Source organism: Pituophis catenifer, unplaced genomic scaffold, assembly GCF_029215685.1.
Source record: "Pituophis catenifer annectens isolate HBS135680 unplaced genomic scaffold, rPitCat1.0.hap2 SCAF_1, whole genome shotgun sequence".
Lineage (NCBI taxonomy): Eukaryota > Metazoa > Chordata > Lepidosauria > Squamata > Colubridae > Pituophis > Pituophis catenifer.
Genome location: NW_027256881.1, coordinates 99,768,805 through 99,792,793, shown reverse-complemented (window position 1 = coordinate 99,792,793; position 23,989 = coordinate 99,768,805). Strand labels below are relative to the sequence as shown.

At 38.5% G+C, this 23,989-nt stretch overlaps 1 protein-coding gene across 1 annotated transcript in view; it reads right to left on the bottom strand.

The window, feature by feature from the left end:
* The window catches only part of LAMA4 (laminin subunit alpha 4), a 99,604-nt gene extending 79,757 nt beyond the window's left edge, over positions 1–19,847 (bottom strand). Inside the window, exon 1 of the mRNA XM_070953251.1 lies at positions 19,443–19,847. Coding sequence (XP_070809352.1) covers positions 19,443–19,643 — 201 coding nt within the window. The 5' untranslated portion in view covers positions 19,644–19,847. The remainder of the gene's footprint in view (positions 1–19,442) is intronic.
* Positions 19,848–23,989: the final 4,142 nt, after the last annotated feature.

Sequence of the window (23,989 nt, the reverse complement as noted above, 5' to 3'; positions counted from 1 at the left end):
AACAAGAGAGCCCAAAATTATCCATAATGAAGTATTAACTCTTTTCTTCTCACAGTTCTGTTTTCTTTTGATTTGTGGTTATGATTTACAGGTTACTGTTTAGTCTAAGTTGGATGTTTTCCTGCCTGATGAAACATATTTAATATTTTGAACTTCATTGTTCAGATATAATAAAATTGTAAGAATAGAAGTTTATTACCACAGAAAATGTAATAATTTCTTTATAGAGTTCTTGATATCATTATTATCAACAAAGACTGCTGGGACAGATAATCTTTGTTTTAGAAAGCCTCCCCATTCTCAGTGCCAAGCACTTGTACAATGGTGGAAGGTCCCTCCTCTGTGATCATTGCCCCTCATAGCCGTTTGTTCCACTCTAGTGGGCTGTCTGCATTCTGCAAGGGCAGCCAGCCCAGCCTCTATTAAGCTGCTCATTCTATCTGTTTTGTTTTCCTGTTATTTTTCTGTTGGTATGTTGATCAGCAACCCCACAGCTGTTCTTGGCTGTTACCTGTTGTCATGGCGATCCTTCCACTGTGTCCTCAGTTGCCTACTGTACAACTGGTTGCATGGCAAGCAAGAGAAGGATCTCTGCAGCAACCAAGAACAGCCTAGAGCAACCATGGAACTATTAGATCCTTGAATAGCTCACATCTCATCATTCCACTGATGTAAAGGCAAAAGAAAAATGAAGGGAAAAATGAGTTTTTGTGCCTGAAAAAGATTTACATCCATACATATATCCAGAGTGCAGGTGGTGGGAGCAGCAAGGAGACTTCATTTCCTGTGAAAGGGAAGCCAGCAAAATTCCCTCCATGTATGGGAACAGGAAATGGTTTCTTTGAGCATATATAGAACTTGACTCCTTCTTTGTTCAGAAAATACTGCCAAGTCCACTGTGCATTTAATGGGCACATTAAATTTAAGCCTCACAGTTATCTCTTTTTTGTTTCAATTTGAAATACTCACTTGTTAGAGATCCAGTCTATGCAGGTCATATATTATACATATCAATGCTGTCAGTTTTAGAGTGCTGTGTTGATCAAATTGTATTAAACATTCAGAACAAAAACCTTGGGCACTGTGAGATATCACAGAATATATTATTTTTCTTAGAGGCAAAGGCAGTCTACCCTCCTTGGCTCTTATTTGTGCTTGACAGATGAGGAAAGTTTAGAGTGGGAAACTGGAGAAAATGAACTAAAAGGCTGAGAGGACTAGTCAATGAAGGGGAACCACCCTCAGAAGAAAGTATGCCTGCTTTCTCAGCACAAGAGGGAGGGGTATCCACCAACCAAACCCCAAGCCAATCACCATCCAGATAAAATACTTAACCAGCATTTTTTTACCATTGCTAAGGAATGTATTGAAATCTGGACTGGAATTTCTTAGGGCAGATTATGCAAACTTTAAGGCTGCTATGTAGAACAGTTCAATCCTGTGACTTGTAAATGCTGGCCTCCCAGCAATTCTGTTTGGGTTCAAACATCTTTTTCAAACCTCCCAGAACTATTTGCGACATGAATAGCAATGAATTCATAGGGAACGTAGGAGGACTAGGACCTATGCATATTTGGAATACCAAGAACAAGGTGCTAACTGTTTATTGGGTTTATTGGGTTTAGAACCTAGTTCTTGGCATTCCAAATACTTTTAAGTCCTGTTCCTCCTATACTCCCTATGAATACATTGCTAGTCATGTATTCATGTTCTCCCTAGTTCTCCCCTCCACTTTATGGGGGGTGGGTGGGAAGGATGGAATGGATGCAAAGACTCTGAGATGTTTAAGGAGCCCAGAAGTGATGGGAAAACCAATGGAGGATTCCTTGCAGTAGAAGCAAATTGCCCCTTTGTAAGGCAAAGCTAAAGGGCTATTTGCTAAGCTCTAGCAAATCTCCCCTATTGACATAAAGGAATATTACAATGCAACACTATATTTATGAGATCATGTAATCAGTGGGGTGTTTATTTCACCCAAATGCTGTCTGGGGCCTTTCTCTGGAGCTCTTCAATGCTGCCTGATTTATTCAGAGTAATTAATTACAGATCCTTGATTGCTGACTGTGTTCTCACCACCAATTACACCCCAACACTTAAATGAAATTAAACAACTATTAAATAAAACACTTGGTGTGTGTGTGTGGGGGGAGGAATGTAGAGAATGCTAATGTGTTTTAAAGTAAATAAAATATTTAATTTACTACTGTGGCCAAACATAATTTGTAACCGATGAGTATTTTTTCCACATGGTTGCCTCTTTTCTGATGCAAATGCAAAGCAAAATACTATTCAACAATAGAGTCGGCGTTAGAGATGGGGTTGAATCCAATATAAACATTTCAGTTTGGCATTCTCTATAAAACTGCACACTCATATTTTCCATTTACAGCAGGACTAACAAATTTTTAACTTAAAGGCATTCTTTCCCACAAAGTAAAAAAGACACAATTGCTCTCCATAAGTAATCAAGCAGAGAAATCACTGCTGCCCTAAAACAATTCTGGAGCTTAAAAGTATATAAAAGTATATATAAAAAATATTGAGCTACCTAGTGTACCATAGTGATAATCTTTGTGACATCTGTTATTCATTAGGGCTGTGCAGCATTTTGGATTTGGAATTAACAAAACAATTGTTGATACAATTGTTAAAGCAGTTGTATCTTTTCTCAAAATTGTTTTCTCACAATTTACAAAATAAAAAAAAAAATAGTAGCAGGCCAGCTTGACTAAGCTAAACTAGCTATGATGTGAAGTTAAATAAACTTAAAAAAAATACAGATAGGTCCTTACAGAAATTTGCATAGTTAAAATAATAATAAACCTGTATATAAACCATAATCAGAAAAAAATGGTTTTAAATGAATATATACAAACTACAAAAGCTTTTAAAAAAAAGGTAGAAAAAGGTAGAACATTCATTTGAGCATCTTGTATTTGCTCTGTCCTTTTCTAATCAATTGAAATCAATGATCCAGCAATAACTCTTGGGATTAAGTTTGAATTGATTGGTATCTTTTTCATTAAAGGCAGTAAAATCATTCTACAGTATTTCCTTGCCTTCCATGCACCATTAAATTCTCTGGTCATTAGTCTCTAAAAAGGAGAGTCTCCTTTGAGCTGATTTTGACTCTGACGACGTCATGATCACAATCCAGCAATAATACAGAAACAATTTTCCATTAGTTTTACCCAAGATGATCCTCCCCTTTTTAAAAACTTCCCATCTAACCTACAATCATAGGATTTCCTGGTGATCTCCCATGCTTAGCATTTTGAGACCTAAGAGTGATTTGATGCTGCCTTAATTAGCATCTTTTTCAATTCTCATAGATAATTGCCAACTGAATTGTGCCTACATAGCTTATTTGTCTCTTGATTTTCTAGCTCCTTCTCTTCCATTTCTATTTTTGCACTGCCATTGTTTTTCTTCCTATTCTATTCCATGTTCCCCAGCCTGCTTTTAATCACCCCTTATTTTCTGCCAGTGTATAAATCTAGATTCATATGTTGGGCTGAGCTGTGTTGTAGTCTATTTGGTTTAGTTTACTCGATGAGGTTTCCACACAATCACCCAACTGAGTATCTTTCAAAATACTCACTCACAAACTTTCCATATTGTCCTCATCTGTAGGCTTCAGATGCTCTCAGTTGTGCATATGCTTGTAACCAGGGGTGGACTTCAAAAATTTTAGCAAGGAATTCTCTGCCCAGTTGTTGGGTGGGCATGGCCATTGTGGGCATGGCCTAGTTGGCCTCCTGCACCATGACAGTGGGGGGGGGGAGGGGAGGAGTTTGCCCTCCTTGGGCTCTGGAGGCTTTTCTTGAGGGAGAGTGAAAACAGCTTCCCCAGGCTCTAGAGGCCCTCTGGAGGCCATCCCGAATTTCCGGTAGGCCCGTTTTTCACCCTCCCAAGCCTCCGTGTGCGCCCTGCACTTACCTGCATCCAAAAGAGGCCATATGGGGACTCCTGGGTGGGACAGGGCGGGGTGGGCAGGACCAGCCAGGAGTGGGGGTTCTCCGAACGGCACAGAATCTTAGCTAGAGGTTCTCCTGGACCCCTGTGAACCCCCAGCAGCCCACGCCTGCTTGTTACCCTTGACCACAAAAGACACTTCAGCCAATTATTTCATGCACTTAGTCAGTCTGACAAAATTTAATTGCTTTGTAGAGTCTAAATATGTCTCTAGTTATGCACTCTGTGTATGTTCTTGTTTTTTTTTTGTTAATTTTTTATGTCTTTATAAACGCAGCAAGTCTTCATCTTCAAAGATTATTTGAAAGCATCATAATTAGCAGAGCAACATAGCATGCACAGAGAAACTGAAGATTGGCAAGCTACAACTGTAATATCTTTCTCCCCCCACTCCCAAAAAACAGCACAATTTTCAACAACTAAAGGCAACTTAAGACTGCATGAAATATGAACTGGGGATGAGATACAGTCAATACTATGAAGACATAATGTAAGAAAGAAGTTGGGGCACATTTGTGCTATGATTAAATGCAAGTGGGGAAATCTCCCTAATCAACATTTCAAATGAGAGAATACTAACCAATTATCTCTTTACCATCTGTTATTAAAATAGAAGTAAAAAAGTATTTGTATGAATATCTCATATAAACTGATCAAATATTTGTCCACATGTATTTGGGACATGTATTTGGGATGTGTGGCTCAGTGGCTAAAATGCTGAGCTTGTCGATCAAAAGGTCGGCAGTTCAGTGGTTCGAATCCCTAGTGCTGCATAATGGGGTGAACTCCTGTTACTTGTCCCAGCTTCTGCCAACCTAGCAGTTCAAAAGCATGTAAAAATGCAAGTAGAAAAATAGGGACCACCTTTGGTGGGAAGGTAACAGTGTTCCGTGCACCTTTGGCGTTTAGTCATGCCAGCCGCATGACCACGGAGATGTCTTCGGACAGCGCTGGCTCTTTGGCTTTGAAACAGAGATGAGCATAACCCCCTAGAGTTGGGAACGACTAGCACATATGTGTGAGGGGAACCTTTACCTTTACCTTTTATTTGTGTATATACATCTGGAAATATACAAAGTAGTCCTTTTGATAGGCTACTATCAGGATGGTTGAAAAAGACCAGTTTTAAAAACTATTAGTAAATGCACTGAGAAACCTCAGGAGCATTTATGGAGTTTCTCAATCATCCAGGTCACAGTTGTCCCAAAGGTGCATTTCAAAAGGCAACTTGATAACAACTGGACCAAGAAAGTTCTGTTACCTTTTGAAAAGCACCGATGGGATTCGGAAGCATTCTATTCATTACTGTATGGTATCAGATATATAATGCAGAATAAAGAATTGACTTAAATAATTTATTTTTAAGTTCATAATTGGCTGGCATAACTTTGTAAATTAGCATTCTTGTGCTTTCCAGAGGATGAATATGATTAAATGCACAACATTGCAAAGTCATATTCATTTTGTAATCTTTGATTGTTTATAAGGGGGAAAAAAGGCATAATTGGATTGAGATAGAGAACTTCCTTACAAAACAACACAAATTTGGGAAACAATAGTTATCATTAGCAATAGAAGATTTCAATAATAGTCCTTCTCAGGACAACATTTTAACTATTTTTACTCCTAAAACAAAATCAGAAGAATATTTGATTCAAAATTATTCTTAATACAGATATTTAATGCTGTTCAGCTATTTTTGAGAATGTATGGATAATATTAAGGATTAATGTTACCAGTTTTTGCCATTTACTTGTCAGTTAGATAAATAACATTAGCATTGCGCATATTTGTATAAAAGAGCTCAGTAAAAATGCAATTAAAATTATGGGATAAAGCTGTTTAGATCATGCAGTTGGGCTGGTAATTTTGTTTTCTTCTCAGTTTCCTATGATTTAAGAAGCTTAATGCTGGCAGCTTGAATTTTAACAGTTGATTTCCACTTAAAACTTTGATAAAATACAATCTCAAACATCTGTAGTGTAATTTCCAATCCATACAAAGTAGTCTCTTAGAAAACTTAGAAGGGCCTAGTGGCTCAGCAGACTGATAGCATTGTGATTAACACCAGCTGTCTGCAATTACTGTAAGTTCGAATCTCACCAGGCTCAAGGTTGACTCAGCCTTCCATCCTCTCTAAGGTAGGTAAATTGAGGACTCAGTTTGTGGGGGCAATATGCTGACTTTGTATAAATATACAAAGTATGAAGGCTATTGCTTAATGCATTGTAAGCCGCCCTGAGTCTCCAGAGAAGGGTGGCATATAAATCAAATAATAAAAAAAAAAGACTAAGACTGACTTAGAAAAGTAATGCCAGTAATATATGGTAACCTGAATTATTTTTGTATTGAAATTATTTATTTATTTATTTATTTATTTATTTATTTATTTATTTATTTATTTATTTATTTATTTATTTATTCAATTTATATGCCGCCCCTCTCCGAAGACCAGGGCGGCTCACAATACACTCAAAAAAATCACTATAAAAACACTTAAAAATTAAAAACCTTAAAGACATTAAAACCCATTCACACCATTCATTTCAAATGATTTCAGAAGATCTCACTCAATATATTCTAGGCATTATAATCCACAAAAGTTTATATGGAAATAAATGGATTAGTCTTAAAGTGCCACAAAAATAATTGGTTTTACTGCAAAATACTAACATGGCTATCCAGATTGATTATGCTTTAAACCTACCCTTTAAGGTAGTGCCAAAGTAATGGTAGACTTTTTGTACAGATGTCATGTGATCTGCAAGTATATCACATACTTTGGTGACATACAACCCATGGTTTCCATGCAGGGCTGCTGCAAAACCTTTTGTCATTTGTGGCTAAGATGCTGAGCTTGTCGATCAGAAGATCGGCAGTTAAGCAGTTCAAATCCTTAGCGCCACATAATGGAGTAAGTTCCCATTACTTGTCCCAGCTTCTGCCAACCTAGCAATTTGAAAGCATGTAAAAATGCAAGTAGAAAAAATAGGGACCACTTCGGTGGGAAGGTAACAGTGCTCCATGTGCCTTTGGCATTTAGTCATGCCAGTCACATGACCATGGAGACAACTTCAGATAGCGCTGGCTCCTCGGCTTAGAAATGGAGATGAGCACAGCCCCTAGAGCAGGAAACAACTAGCATGCATGTCCGGGGGAACCTTTTTACCAGTTCTGCCAATAATACCCAAAAAGAGCAACCAATATATTCTAGTCATATATGTCTAGGCCTCATGTTACCCTAAAACAGTGCCCCTCGGCAACATTATAGTTACAAAGATAGAAAAAAATCTGATTAATGAATTCAGTGGAATGAGATTACCACATGAAAGCCTAACAGATCAAGGCTGAGATTTCTTATCAGTCTCACTAAGATGTCTCTATATAGAGATTTGGGGCTCACGGGATAAGAACCAATCCTTATTACCCCCAGATTGATGGCTGAATTAAGCACATGAATCTGACCTTCAAAAATTATCTTCTTCCTGGGGCTGAGAGAGGGTTGACTGGCCTAAAGCTACAGGCTGACTTTCCCTCTTAGGCAACACTAGAATTTACAGTCTCCTGGTTAGTAGCCTAGCACCTTTACACCAAACTATTTGCCTATAGAAAAGTGGTTAAAATATCTTCAGGTGTTTAATAGTCTTTTTGAACTGTTTTACAGTAGACAACCCAGAAAAGTGATAGGCATCCAAATGGACTAGAAAAAACAAAAGATGTGACTGAATGTAGATTTGCCCGGAGAGTGAAGTTATATGCAATTAGCTCAGGGAAATTTACCAATAGCTAACCAGAAACAGAAGCTCAAAGAACTAGAGAAAATATGTTGAGTTGGGGATTGGTGTTGTTGCTGTTGCCCAATCAAAAATGTAAATTGCAGGCAAAATGGCAAAGTCCATGCAGGATAATGAAAAAGATGGGACCTGTTCACTATAGGATAAAAACATATGATCTACCATATATTTTTACTGTACTACAAAATAATTATTGGAAAAATAACCCTATCCCATGCTTTATTAGTACAAATGAAATTGGGAATGCAGCTGCTAGCCTAAGCTTGTTGATGTTCAGACAGGCAAAAGAAGATGGCATAATTGAGAAAGAAGTCTATGCATTAAGATGAGCAGAAGAATTCTTTAAACTGTACTGATGGGGATGAGAATTCACAGTGGACCATAAATACTTAATGTTGGAAAGAATGAAAGATAGTGCGTGTTAGTTCTTGGCTTAAATTCATTTTCAACCCCACAGTTTGAATGTGTTGTGGCCCCGCCCTCTGAGCCATCCCATCGGAGGAAGAAAGCTCCGAGCATGAGGAAGAGGAGTCAGCCAGGCCTCCCTCTCCAGGCCCCTCCCCTCTGGCACTGTCTCAGGTGCCGGCCGAGGGAGAGGAGATTAGCAGGGAGACAGGTGTCTCAGATGAGAGTGAGGGAGAGACATCATTCCTGGACGCACGCCTCCGAAGGCGTGATAAACGATTGCAGCAGCTCAGGAGGCGTGCTAGGGATTAGAACTGAGTCACTGGACCACACCCCAGAGACTATATAATAGAGGGTGATGGCCAGTGATCCTTGTGATGAACAAAAATAAACCTTGGATAGTCACTAAAGCCTTGTCCGAAACTACTGAGAGGGATATTTATTTTTGTTGGACTCTTGTACGCTGAGTATATTATCTTTCTGTTTCTGTGGAAATTAAGTACTTGGCAGACGGTGTGTATATCGCTGCCAAGTTGGAGATAAAGACCTGAGTGTGTGCCAAGTGTTTCCTTAACCCTTGGCTGGCTGTGTTTGTGTGTGTGTGTGGACGGGGACAGATCAGAATGCTCTGGCTTTTTGAGATAAATTCCAGCCTTCTTTATGGAAATCACCCTAAGTATTATGGTCTTCACCATACCACTAAATATTATTGACCTTTTGACACTTATCTGAATGAGTTTTAACAGGCCAAATCATTCTTTAAGCAATGTGCCAGAAATACTGACCTTCACAATGATTTTAGCCGGGTTTTACTTTTTCCCAGTTGGATCAGAAAAAGAGGATTGTAGCTGCTCATTATTAAATACACAATCAAAACACCAAAGGATCTTTACACTAGTTCACTAGTGCCCTTCTGTCTCTTCATTCTTAAAGAACCATGCCTCTCCCTATATGGTGAGTGAGAAATTGAAACTGTGGGTAATGTTCTCTAAACTGCCTTTTTAATAGAAATATTTAGACTATATGCATTTCCCCAATCATAATATAATATTTAAGTAGGACTAAGGATAACCATAGCAACCTCATATTAATTGACCTGGACTTAGTGATCTTAGGTAGTGTAGCCAGGTTTTGTATACTAGTTACAATAAAACATAAATGAGTCAGTGGTAGGTTTCACTTACCTTTGCTACCGGTTCGCTCTTGCGCGTGCCACTTCTGCGCATGCACAGAGTGTATTTGATGACGTCCGGGTGAGTGGGTGGAGCCTCCTGCCGCTGCTGCTATGGATTTGCCCGAACCGGGTCGAACCGGTAGCAACCCACCACTGAAATGAGTCCTTCCAGAGGGCTAAGTGTGAGTACCATTTTGTGTTAATATAATTTTATATTTGTTCTCCTATATCCGTGATGGCGAACCTATGGTACGCATGCCAGAGGTGGCACGCAGCGCCCTCTCTGTGGGCACATGAGCAGTCGTCCCAGTACAGTTCCATTGTGCATGTGCATGTGACTCCTGCCAGCAAGCTGGTTTTCAGGTCTCTGCCTCACATGCACAGGGGCGGGGCTTGTGCGGGGGATGCATGTGCATGCGTGGGGAGCGAGCCACATGGGCATATGTGGGGGTGGGTGCACTCAGGGGGGGACATGCACATGTAGGGGACCATGTGCGCTAGCGTGGGGGCATGGCGCATGAATGGGAGCCATGTGCGTATTGCCTTTTGGGGGTTCGGGCGCACACACACGCATTCGCTTGTGCACATGCGCACTTTGGGCACTCGGTCCAGAAAAGGTTAGCCATCACTATCCTATATGTTTGTTATATTATACTTCCATTTTGATGTATTTTAGTATTAGTTTATTTTTAATTTGCTTTGGTTTACAATTGTAATAAACTAAACAATGGCTGAATTGCTGAGTAGGGGAAGGAATAGAGTATGTTATGGAAGGAGTTTGTGTATTGGACCTTGGAACATATAAATCTGTCCAAAGAGAAACAAGGAAAATTATAATATAGAAACAGAATGACATGGGATAAACAGGCAAAGGACGGAATCATGGTGGGACTGACAGAAAGAGTCAGAGCCAGTTGAGAATTAAGAACTATATGTGGAGAAATGAACTACAGTCTTAGATAGGTTTTTTACTTCCAAAAAACTCACCCAATTGGAATCTCCTGAGAATGAGAAACACATCTCCTAAAGAGTGAGCTGGTAGGCTAAGAAAACACTGTTTAAAGAACTGTGAAAGTGAAAGCTTTTTAGAGAGCAGGAAAAACAACTCTACAGCACTGAAAAAGCAAAGGTAGAAATACAAGCAAAGCTTGTGTGTTATTTCAATTCAGACCACCAAGCTGAGAGAATTTCCTGAAAAGCTCTGCAGATTACTTAATATGCATATAGGAAAATATCTAAGGCAGCGGTGTCTAACCCTGGCAACTTCAAGACCTGTGGACTTCAACTTCTAGAATTCTCATGGCTGTCTGGGGAATTCTGGAAGTTGAAGTCCACAAGTCTTAAAGTTGCCAAGGTTGGACACCCCTGATCTAGGGCCTAAATTGTGTTAGGATTAAAATTATTCTAGTTCACTGCTGAGATAGACCAGTGTTAGAAGTCTGGCAAGCACTTTCTGAGTACCTCTTTTATTTTTTTTTATTTTTTTTTTTTAATTTGATTTATATGCCGCCCTTCTCCGGAGACTCAGGGCGGCTTACAATGCTTTAAGCAATAGCCTTCATTCTTTTGTATATTTTATACAAAGTCAGCTTATTGCCCCCACAAACTGGGTCCTCATTTCACCTACCTTAGAAAGGATGGAAGGCTGAGTCAACCTTGAGCCTTGGAGAGATTCGAACCAGCAGAAATTGCAGGCAGCTGTGTTAATAACAGGGTGCACTAAACCCTTGTACTATCAAGGCTCTTTTAGCCATCTCCTACACCCTATAACTCCAGTTTATTGCTATTGTGCCCTGGGAATTAAATGAGAAATTATACCATCCAACTGGATTAATCTCCCACCAGCTAATTCTTCTCTGTAATGATCCCTTAATAATATCCCTTATATCATACCCACCTATATTAAAAAGCTTTCTCTCCCTTTCAATTCCAAAATCAGAATCAATTTCATCTAGTGAGGAAGGAAAATAATAGAATTTCCTGTTGCAGCTGAGCAACTTGGTCTTCTTGAATGTTATGTTCCCTAGTTACTTTTGATTCATTCTATGAGTTCTGGCCGATGCCAAAATCTGGACACCTCTTTTCCTTGTTCTTCAGTTCTTGCTTTCCCTAACCTATTTAATCCTGTGCTTCTGAAGCAAATCTTGGTTCCTATTTCTTGGCTCATTTCTGAAGTGCTACCTATGATCAGTTTTGCAACCTAGAATTTGCAATGATACTCTTGAGTCCTGTGAGACAGCTATAAGTGGTGTCTTCAAAATGGCCATTCTAAACTGATCAGCAGTGGGCTGTGTAGAAGTGCGAGAAGCAAAGCCAGCGTCTCTTAAGGCCTGGACAATGAATTCACACTTTGGCTTCACCTCGTGAGAAGTAGAGGTGCTACAAAAGGTAATGGGTACTTTTGGTTGAATTATATATAGCAAATATATATCACAACAGTATCACAACAGCTCATTCACTCACTTCCATATGTTTCACCCTTCCCACATATCTTTCAGATTTTCCCAGTTTTATAGCTTTTCTTTTCATAAAGCACATTTAAAACTGTTTTCCTTAACTATTTACCTTTAATTAACAATTCCCACACTGAAAAGACACACAAAGAGTGGGAATATATAAAACTGATGAACATTAAAAAGCAGGTTTCTTAATATTTAACTTATTTGTCATTAAAGCCTTTGTCATACAGGACAAGGCTGCTTTTTTCAGCACAATCAAAAAACCAATAAAACTGAGCAAAGGGAAATATATATTACTTCTAGCATGTCATGTTTCAGACTAATCACATTTCCACTGTAGGTTGTCTACAGCCAAAGAATCTGAAGGAAAAATTCTGCAGAGTATTTGTGTGGCAGGATTAAATGTCATAACAGTCAATATATGTATTTCAGCAGGCTTCCTCACTCTATCATGTTTCATTGTTCTAGTAGGTTGCTTTTTTTCAGATGCTGCATTCCAGCTTGGAACATTCTGTGAATTGATTATGTGGTTTTCATAAAACCAATTTTTCTAAGATCTGGCACCACTGAGCCTAACTAATGGTCAATGTCTATTTAGGAGAGGAAGAGGATTTGAACTAGGAAATAAATCAAGAACATAATTGGGAGGCTTACTCTGATTTCCGGGCTTAAAAACTGGCTTGATTCATATGGAAAAATTCTTATTAAAAAAGAATAGTTTTGCCCTATAAGAAAAACAGTATATCTATTTAGAATTATATTATAAATTTAACTATAAATTTAAAAAAATGATTACATCTAATATTGATAAATCAAATATTTATTTGATTTATATTTAATTTATATTTAAACACATTCATATAGTTTTATCATCCCGTTTAGCTGCTTTTATCTAGTTTCCCTTCTGTTATATTGGATTTAATTTAATTTAACAGAAGTTTATCTGTTTCCTCTTTCTAGTAACTAGCTTTTCCATCAAAAGAGTGTAACATTTTTGAAGATAGGCCACACTCTCTCAGGGTTAAATTTATAAAATTTCTAATAGATTGGACCAAGTGAAGGCAAAATAGAAATGAGTGTGTCTTCAAATTCATTTTTAAAAAAATTAAATCGGTGTGAAAACAAGTGACTATGCATTTGTTGCATTTCAAAACTCAATGCAGCCAAGGAGATGGTGGGTGCCACTTTGTACTTATCCTCATGCCTACCCTTTGAGAGCAACACCTACCTCTGAACTCCCCTGAATGCAGGGGGATAAATGTTTGTAGAAGTTAGTCTGTACAAGTCAAGAGTTCTCCCTGCTGCCGCCACTATCATACATTTCCTTACTGCTTCCCTTTGATCCCAATCCACCCAGTCTGCCAGCACGAGAGGACAGAGATGATGCACAAGAATAGAATATAGAATAGAATAACAGGGTTGGAAGGAACCTTGGAGGTCTTCTAGTCCAACCCCCTGCTTAGGCAGGAAACCCTACACCACTTCAGACAAATGGTTATCCAACATCTTCTTAAAAACTTCCAGTGTTGGAGCATTCACAACTTCTGGAGGCAACTTGTTCCACTGATTAATTGTTCTAACTGTCAGGAAATTTCTCCTTAGTTCTAAGTTGTTTCTCTCCTTGATTAGTTTTCACCCATTGCTTCTTGTCCTGCCCTCAGGTGCTTTGGAGAATAGCTTGACTCCCTCTTCTTTGTGGCAACCCCTGAGATATTGGAACACTGCTATCATGTCTCCCCTAGTCCTTCTTTTCATTAAACTAGACATACCCAGTTTCTGCAACTGTTCTTCATATGTTTTAGCCTCCAGTCCCGAGGAGACTTGTGGCGCTTGTTCAAGGAGCAGATAGCAGCTGTGGCTGATGTGTGTGTGTGAGTGTGTGTGTGTGTGTGTGTGTGTGTGTTTTGCACAGATAGCTCTCAGGTGCTAATTGCTGGACCAGGAGGCTTTGTTTATAGTCACTAATCCCTTTGTTACTTCTTGGTTGGATTATTGCAATATGCTCTATATGGGACTGACTTTGAAGACCACTGATCCAGAATGTGCCAGCTTGCTGCAATACTGGGCATCTCTCAGTTTGTCAATGTAACACCATTGTTGTGCAAGCTGCACTGGTTTCCAGTTTCTTTCTGGGTATATTCAAGGTACTGGTTATCTCCTTTAAATTCTACATGGCACAGAGCCAGGCTACTTTGGGACTGCCTCTCCCTGAAAATTTCTGCCTATTTCATCAAATTGGATTGAACAGACATGATCCAATCCCTTCCTTTAAATGTTGCCTTTAGTGGGACATAGAAAGCATGCCTTTTCTGTAGGAGCCCTTCTCCAGTGGATCACCTTCTTCTTGAGATCTGACAGGTCCCTATTCTCTCAACCTTCTGGATATTTGGTCACATATCGGATCAGATTATTATTATTATTATTATTATTATTATTATTATTATTATTATTATTATTATTATTATTATTATTATTATTTATTGAATTTGTATACTGCCCTACTCCCGAAGGACTCAGGGCGGTGAACAGCCAAATAAAATACATATAATACAAATGTTAAAAAAACTATTAAAATACAATTAAATAATTGGCCCAGAAAATGAAATTTAAAACACCCCAAATTCATAAGACAAATTTAAAACTGAAGAATTTTAACAATTTTAAAAAAGTTTAAAAGAGAGGTTAGGCTAGGCCGGCCTGCTGGAAAAGAAATGTTTTGATGGCACAGCGGAAAGTGCGCAGGTCCGGGATCCTCCGTATCTCTGGGGGAGCTCGTTCCAGATGGTGGGTGCCCCCACAGAGAAGGCTTTCCCTCTGGGGGCCACCAGTCGACATTGTTTGGCTGACGGCACCCTGAGGAGCCCCTTTCTATTGGAGCGTACTCGTCGGTGATGATTATCAACAAAATTTTGTGGTGTGCAGAATGTGATAGATTAACATATATACTTAAAGATAGACAATAATCAATTTTCAATCAAAGCTGGGATAAATGGTACCAATGGATAGAAGTAAAAATGTCATGAGGTAGATGTTAGGGAAGCATGTAGCATAGATATGTAAATAATAGGATTAATTCTTATTACTAAAGGATAATTTACCAGCTAAAGCATATTCAAAAACTCAAAGAAGTACAATGCAGTGAGCCATGTGCAGATGTGTACATTGGGGGAACAAAAAAAACCACTTCATAAACGCATGGCACAACAAAGGAGAACTATGTCCTGAGAACATATCAGGACTAGATTCAACAGTTCATCTGCATTGAAGACAACAAACATATTTTGGACAGAGAGGATCGCTGGTTTGAAAGACGGGTTAAAGAGGCCATCTATGTCAAAATTGAACAGCCCTGTCTCAACAGAGGGGTTGGGATATGACATCATCTATCTCCAGTCTACAACACAGTCCTTTCAGCAATTCCAAGAAGGCTCCACACTAATTTGCACAATTCAGGTGGCCCTGATGACACAGATAAACCTCCAAGTGACCTTAATGACCCACTAAAAGAATGCAAATGACCAGCTGTCTGCAAGGAATATAAATCCTTCCAGTCCCCATCATCCAGTCAGAGCTGAAGAAGCTTTTTGGATGGGAAGCGAAACATCTTAAAAAACAAACAAACAAACAAAAAACCAACCAACCAGAAAGACCAGTTGGCTCTTGAAAAAGCACCTTTGGGACAACCATGACCTGGATGATTGAGAATCTCCATAGACATTCAAAGAAGTAGTGCAAAATTGGAAGATGTGGAGAGACCTGGCCCATAGAATCACCAAGAGTTGGACACAGCTGAATGGATAACATCATCATCATCATTGGATAAACTACTGGTAAACTAATTATATGGAGTTCATGAATGTGTAGGATGAGCTTTATTTACCCATTGATGCTAGCTCATCCAAGAGTTTTGCCAGGTTATTAGGGTTGAAAAGCAATCAGGATGAAAGGGAGCAAGTCAGGGCCAAAGGATAATCCAGAGGAAATGATCCAGAATCAGTCAGATAATGAAACTAAGGAATAATTTCAAAAACAACAGAAATATGCTAAATATATAACTCTGAGTAGCTCACAATATATTACCATAAAAAAACCAATACAAATCAAAACTAGATGGGATCCCTATATACAGACATAGAAAAGAGAAAGAAAGAAAGATGCATCCATCTTAATCCAAGGCCTGGAAGAATAACCAAGTCTTCAAGGCTTTACTAAATGCTATCGGAGTGAGGACCACATGGATTTTAATTGGGAAATAGTCAGTCCCTCAAGTAACCTGGCTCCATGCCATGTAGGGCTTTATAGGTAATAACTAGAACTTTGAATTGCATCCAGAAGAATACTAGCAACGAGTGCAGCTTGCAAAGCAGAAATATTATGGGGGCATCATCCCTGTGCACTGTTTTCTAGACCAGTTTTCTAGATTAGTTGAAGCTTCAGATTAGTTTTCAAGGACAGCCCCATGTAGAACACATTGCAAGTAGTCAAGCATCAAAGTAACTAGGGCACAAGTGCCTGTTTGAAAAGCTTCTCGATCTACGAAGCCATACAACTCATGTACTGGTGCAAAGATAGAGCTGTGCAAATCCCCGCTTGGTCAAAATTGCCACCTTCCCTTTGAGCAGGAGTTATCAGTTCAGGAGGAGCCCCAGATGTCCTGTCATTCAGCAATGACAATTGCCTTGCATTGGGGCTAAGAACTGTTGAGGATATAGCTGTGCGTCATAATGCTTTCTAAGTCATTCAACCAAAGTCATGAATAAAATTTGTACCATAAATTCAAATTGGGAGCATTGGACTGGAACCCAAAAGACAGTGAGTTCTAGTTCTCCCTTAGGTACAAAGCCAACTGGGCCAGTCACTACCTCTTAACCTTAGGAAGAAGGCAATGGCAATACATTTCTAAAAAGGTAGCTGAGAAAACTGCAGAGATTTCTTCATGTAATTGCCATGAGTCAAGACTGACTTAAAGGCACCTAAATAAGAAAAATATATATCTAAAAATCCAATTAGTAACTGGAGAAACGTTTCTGTACACAGTATGCTTTGTGAAGACATTACTATATACTGTATATTAAACATCAATAGGATCATGTATATAGTTAATAATAATTAAAAAGACACATTAGAACCAAATTTCCACTGAATTTCCTGGAGAAACATGTATGCTTAAAATTCCCTATGGAAATAATAATTCCTTCTACTTAGCCTGCATCTTTATTCTTCCTTACCTATAATATTAAGGGCTTGCCTATACTGTACAGAGATGTGGATATTAACTTGACCCAGATTTAATTTCCGACTAAAGCAGTGCCTGGTGCTGACAGAAAAATATTTGCTTGGCTGCAGTTCCTCAAAAGTAAACATTTGTGGTGAAGCCTAACCCAATGTAAAAATGTGCAGGGATGGAAACCCAAATTAATCTTATGCATCCATTTAGGGGATTTTTGTGAGCTAAGATGTTCAGATTTTCTATTTCTACCTCACCCAGCCAATCAAGCAGTAAATCTAGTGACCCTGGGGGAAAGACGTTGAGCATAAGTTTTGGCCTTTGATTTTTTTTATTGAGTCACTATTCCATATATTCTCTTATGAGCATTCTTTTATTAATGCTTGTCAGAGCAGAAAGGCAGGATAAAAATGAATAAATAAATGTATTTTTTATGATAAGGCATACTAATAAATTTGAGCTATTATATATTGCAAACATCATTCATCCAAAGCAGATACTTTAGTCAATAAAAAATAAGGTATCCCATTTTCAATGGCTATTGGCAAATACTAACAAATCTATGAAATTTGCATCCAGCAATGGTGTGGTGGTGTGATGGTGATACTTATAGCAATGCTTATATTTAATACAGTTGTAAAAGTAGGATTTCATGTTCAACTACTTGTCTGATTTGAGAGGTCCTTTTTTTTCTGAATATGAGTACTGAGGATTTCACAAGAATTTCTTATTCATTCAAACTGTGGAAGAATACTACATTGACAACAACAACAATAATAATAATATATTTTTATAAATTCTCTATTTGCTAAATACTGGTTCACTAAAAGTTGGGCTGCAAACCAGGATGTTCAATTTAAAATCTGCTATACATTTATCTGTTAAATTTAGGAATAATAGTTAATGAAGCAATGCTTCAGGCCTGGGAACTCATTCTGGGCTAAGCTCTGCACACTTTCTAGGTTATTGTCCAAAAATCTCTTCTTTCCCATGACCTCTCTGTCTTAATTTGCCTCCTACACAATATCACTTTTACAGAATATAGTTTCTCCCACCCAAGTCAAGTTGTGTTTTCCCCTCCCACCTCAGCTGTGAATTGCACTTAAACCAAAATCAATCAATGACAAGTATCCAAGATAGAAATAAAACCTACTGCATTATCATTAACCCATATATTTTACAACTTGAATAAATATATTTTTGAGTCATCAAAGTACACTGCTGTCTTTATTTTCTTATAGGTAGAAGAACATTCTGTTGCAGATGGTCTTCAGCCCTTTATTTTCTAAAGTTTGAGTGTTACGAACTTTTACTTAGAACACAATTGTTATGACACAAGTCCTGAACTCTGTAGCAATAACTTCCAAACAAGCAAGTGAAGTATTGATGAGGTTGCATACATTCCTCTAGATGTAACTCAAAGTCTATAGGCTAAGGTTCTGTACCATACTACAGTTTTGAATTCTACTCGGTAGGATGTATAACTACTTCTGACATACTTCCAAATTGGGAGAATAGACCCATGTGATACAATCATAGAACCTTAATACAAAGCCTTATTTTCATTGGTGTTCCTAATTTGTATTTAAGGAGCATGCAGTCCTGTACACACATTCTTTTCATGTGCAAAGTCCTTTCTTTTATACCATAGTGGATTTGAGGACTATTCTATGTATAAAACTGGAACCTTTGTTCCTAAGGGAATTTTGGAAGGTTAATCACATGGTGATACCAACCGTAATAAAGATTTTGGCTGGGGAAAACAAGAATATTATGGAAATCAAGAAATGCTCGTTAAAACAAGGAAAATAGATATTTTCTCATAAGAATACATATTTCCCCATTAAACAGTATAATAATGTTTAGATGTCCATTGATTCACACAGATCAGTGTAGGATCATGGGACTGTGTAATCACACTGAAATGAATGGGATGAACTGTATATTCATATAATTAAACAAATCTTTCCTGTCAAAGACAGTGAAATCACCAGAGTTTGTTATTTAACCTATTTTTCTCTTTCCTGATAAACCAATAACTCTTTCCTCAAATCTTCCTGGAATTCCAGAGGCCTTACAATCTCAACACAAGTACAAAACTTTCTTTCAAAGGGAAGGTGGTACTGTAAGTTAGTTTATTTGAAACTCTTTGGTAGGCCAAGTTATTGTTTTTTCATGAAAAACCAAGCAAGCTAACCTGAATTTGTAGTACTGCACCAGGAGATGCACTTTGGAATTTGAAAGGGAATCTTTTCTAGCAGCATTTAAAAAGCCTTTACAATCTTCCTAGCCCCACACTTCTGCTTTCAAGTGGAGGGCATTTGTATTGCCCATCTGAAGTCTTAAACAAATATGAGAGAAAGCATACAAAGGAAGAGAAAGGTCAACAGACAGGAGAGTGACTGTACCTCAGCAAAATGCGACCAGCTCGCAAAAGCTACAGCTTGCTGCTGCCCTCTGAGAAGGCTATTGTCTTGGCTACCATGGGCTGAGCTCTCTTCAGTGTCAAAATGAAAAGCGTTGTCCTCCGCCGAAGCTGAGCATAAGGAGAAACATCCCAGGAAGGAGAATATAGGAAAAAGCAGGGTCCAGGCCAAGATCAAAGCCATCTCCTCCCCTCACATTCAGCAGGGAACTTTCAGCTTCTTGCTTTTTGCTTCTGTTTTAATTGCCTCCCGGCCCACTTGCTTGAGTGGCGCCTCAGTTATTTTAAGTATCAGCTTCCAGATGTGGGGCTTCTAAGTCAATTTGCAACAATTCCTTCTCAGAAGAGTGCCTTTGCTTTCTTTCTCACTGGCTTTCGGAGTCTGGAGTTCCTCTTTCTCCCTGGAGGCTCTGGCTGAATAACATACAGATGGGCAGTGCTTAGCAGAGAGTGTCAAAATGCAGATTGTATTCCAGGAAAGCAGCCCGAGCTGTGCTGCCACCTTATCTCCCCTCAGTCAGGATACAGGCTGAGTCTGGATTCAAAACTCTGGCTTCCGCCAACTTTTTGAGGATCGTCATTCCCCTTTCCCCTTCCAGCTTGAGAGCCACCCACGCAGCATTCAAGTCAGACCTCCCCACGCTTCCTCTTACATCCCCTACTCGAGACTTAATGAGACCTTGCTGATGATAGCTAACTTATAGGATATCTTTCAAAGTATCACAGGCATGGAAAATTTGAGATAGACCCACAGTCAGAAGGATGATATGGAGATATGCTTTTCTTTTTGTCATTTGAAACTTCAAGATGAAATCAGGTACCCAAGAAGTCCTAGATGCAGGATCTTTGCTAGAAAATGGGCATCTTAACACTCTTTATTAGATTCTCTCCCCCCCCATTTCTTCTCATCAAATCTGTTCACTGAAAAAAAAAATCATTCAGTACCGATTTAGAAAATGGCTTCATTATGCAATTGCATGAACTTTTATTTACAAAGACCATCTTGTTTTCCTTTTCAAGAGATGCTTTGTGAAGTGGCTGAAACAAGGCTGGTAGTGTATAAAATTCTGCCAAGTAATTGACTAGGAATGGCCTCTCTATTTCTAGACTAAACCCTTTAGATCATGACATCATTTTAAAGCATTCTATAGTTTCCAAGGCTCTTAGTAGACTGGCAACATTTCCATTTAAAAATGGCAGTATTTACATAGGACTCTCTCTGCCTTGGTGCCTGCCACCTCCCAAGTCTTTCTCCTTGTGTCCAAGCAATTAGCCTTGTGAATCGAGACTCTGATAAAGTATCTTTGCTTCGATCTTTAACTCAGGTGTTGAAGAAAAATAAGGTCCATAGAAAAACAAAACTTGCTACCGTACTTGAAATTACACTTGGGAGAAGATACAGTCAGAGAAAAATCAGTCCAATTTCTTTGGCCATTTCCTTAAGATCAGTAGAGAGGCCTGCTGGTCCTATTCAGTTCAGCATTCCTTTTCTAATAATCAAATGCATCTAGGAAAGTTCAAAATCATGTAATACAAATGATTTGATCCTGACAATCTGTATTCCATGTGCTGCTAACACCCAGACTTAAACTAGTTCAGTATACTGCACTTACACAGGAATGGGGGAGAGATAGCCACATTCAAGTTAATAACACTGGATATAGCTATGCCCATCTAGCAGTCTGATGCTCTGTCTTGCAATGTTTCTGCTAGTCCCCAGAAAGACAGGTAGGAGAGAACTTCAGATCCAGTAAAAAAAAAAAAAAAATGCAACGAAGAGAAAACACTGCACTCCCTTTTTTCTCAGTTTCAAAATTTGATCAATACAATAAAAATAAAATAAAATAAAATAAATAACAGAAGACCTTCTACAATCACTGGGTGTTGTATCTTTCCACTCCTTTTCTTGAAACTTAGACTTCCCTATACCTTGGTTATTCTGTATCTGGATTATATGGCAAACCAGAAGTCATCGTTTGGAACAGGTACAGTAAATCATGAAGGAAAAAATCACCAACAGGAATTGTAGGACTCGAATAGACTGCTGGTGGCGCAGTGGTTAGAATGCAGTACTACACGCTAACTCACTGCTCACTCCAGGAGTTTGATTCTGAATGGCTCAAGGTTGACTCATCCCTCCATCCTTCTGAGGTCGGTAAAATGAGGACCCAGATTGTTGGGGGCAACATGCTGATTCTGTAAACCTCTTAGAGAGGGCTGCAAAGCACTGTGAACTGGTATATAAGTCTAAATGCTATTGCTATAAGGAAGAGTTGAGGAATCAGATATGGTGGATATTCATTACTTTATGGTTATCTTCATGATTACATCCACACAAAGGGAAGTGCTATAGGAATCAGCCCACTTGTACAGAGAATTGCAACACTAGAACACCTTCTGTGCATGAGGCAGAAGTCTTCCAAAGTTCAGCGGCTATATAATGGTCACAGGCAACTAGTGCAGGACAATATCTGCTGTTTCAAAAGGACAGGTATAAGACACACACAATAAGAGATGATAAAGGCTATGTATTTCTTGTAATAGATAAATCAGAAGTCTTTCCTCTGCTTCATTTTTCACTTTAGGCTCAAACCATAATCTCTGTGCACTTGATAAAGAAAGAAAATACTTTTCTGCTGATGTGTGGCCTGGCCTCCTCTTGGCCTTTGGTTCATTTACTGGTCAATGTTATAATATCATCTTATGGGAAGACTCTATCTAGAATTCCTTTATATCTTCTAGTTTATATTAAGAAAATTCCTTGGCTTTGTCTACTGGCATCCCACGATTAGAATGGATAGGGTTACCCATTTGATTGTGCTCAGCAGTGCATGAAAACATAAAATTGACAAAACCAGGGAAAAGGGATCTTTGAAGGAAAAAGAAAATCTGGAGAAGTATTTGAAATACTTCTATTCTATAAATGAGGCAATTGCTGTAGAAAATTTATATTTCTCCTTTTTTAAAGCAGTTACATTTAGTTAGATTTTATTCTTGCCATTGTAGCTTTAAGGAGGAAAGCCTCATTTTCCCTTGTTTTCCCTTTCCTTTTCATTGCTGTGCTACTTGAATTGCTATATTTATTTGGATTTTAGGGAAGAACAAACTTACCTGTATGTTTTTCTTCTGCTTTGTTCCTCTATCTTTGAATTTTCCTTCTTCCTTTTCCATGGTTACTCTAACACACCCTCAACATTACTGGATCCTTCCTTGCCACTTAGGAGATAGTTTAGAAATTACAGTAAGTCTTTCAGATGGCACTCAATTAAGATTGACTTTACCTGACTAGGAGTATATATTGCTTGAATTTCTTCTTATTTACACTTTTCAAGGCTTGTTAAAGGTCTGTAACTCAGTAAGGACCATGAACTATTGTGTCTAGTTGGAGCACTGCCTTTAATTGCTGCTAATAGCTCAATTTCCCAACCATTAAAGTCCTTCAAGATGTTCCCTTTGCCACTATTTCTATAATTTCCTCTCCATTATTTGCATTGTCCTATTGACTTTAAAGTTAATTTATGTACAAGAAATGCATTTAAAATGTATATACTATTTCTCCCAATTCTGGAGTTTAAAAATGTAAACCTGTCCCTGCTATTAAAACATATATCTGAATTTTCTTAAAATATCTGAATGGGTTATAATCAGTGGTGGGTTGCCCCCCATTCGGTCCAGTTCTATAGAACCGGTAGTAAGACCGGTGGGAGGCTCCGCCCACCCACCACAATGTCATCATGGATGATCTGTGCATGCGCAGAAGTTTCTGCGCATGTGCAGAAGTGCGTGTGTGCGCTCGAGCGAAGCAAGGGTGTGTGTGCGCTCCCGTTGTGAACCAGTAGTAAAGGTAAGTAGAACCCACCCCTGGTTATAATGCAAGTGTAGATCCAACCTTGAATGAGTGCTATAACTAAAATTATAAATAGTGCTCATATTTGTACAACTCATGGTTCATAAAATAAGTGGAATTGGGATAATTTGATGCATCCCTTTTAAATGATCCCATAATAGGTTTTCTTTTACAGTTTAATGGAAATGAACCCTCCAGTCTCCAGGATCCACTATTGTGAAGGTGGAAGAATAAAAAGGCAACTTTGCTCTCTCTAGTCTTGCAAGAAAACAGTCTTGCAATAATGGAGGTCATGCAAAAGTCTGAGGATTGACCTCATCAAAAGATTTCAAAACAATATTGAGTATCAGGTTCACCTGAAGTCATTTTTAATTTATTCACTGATTGCTATTTATGGGAATTAGGAAGAATGTTTTGTTCATATTGGTTAAGGATCTTTTTCTTCTTGAGTGCTGTAACTAAAGTTTGGGGTAACTTTTATAGGTTTCTAATTAGCTGGTAGAAGTGGCTTCTTTATTACTAGATTGTTGACTTCTTAGAACTTTTCTTAACTTGTTATTACAACATGGCATATGGGTCAGGGAAGTTAGAACAGAGATCCATCATTAGATTAAATTTCACCACCTATTCCAGGATAGTAATCACACCTCTACATTTTACTATTTCTCATTCACATCTGCAAA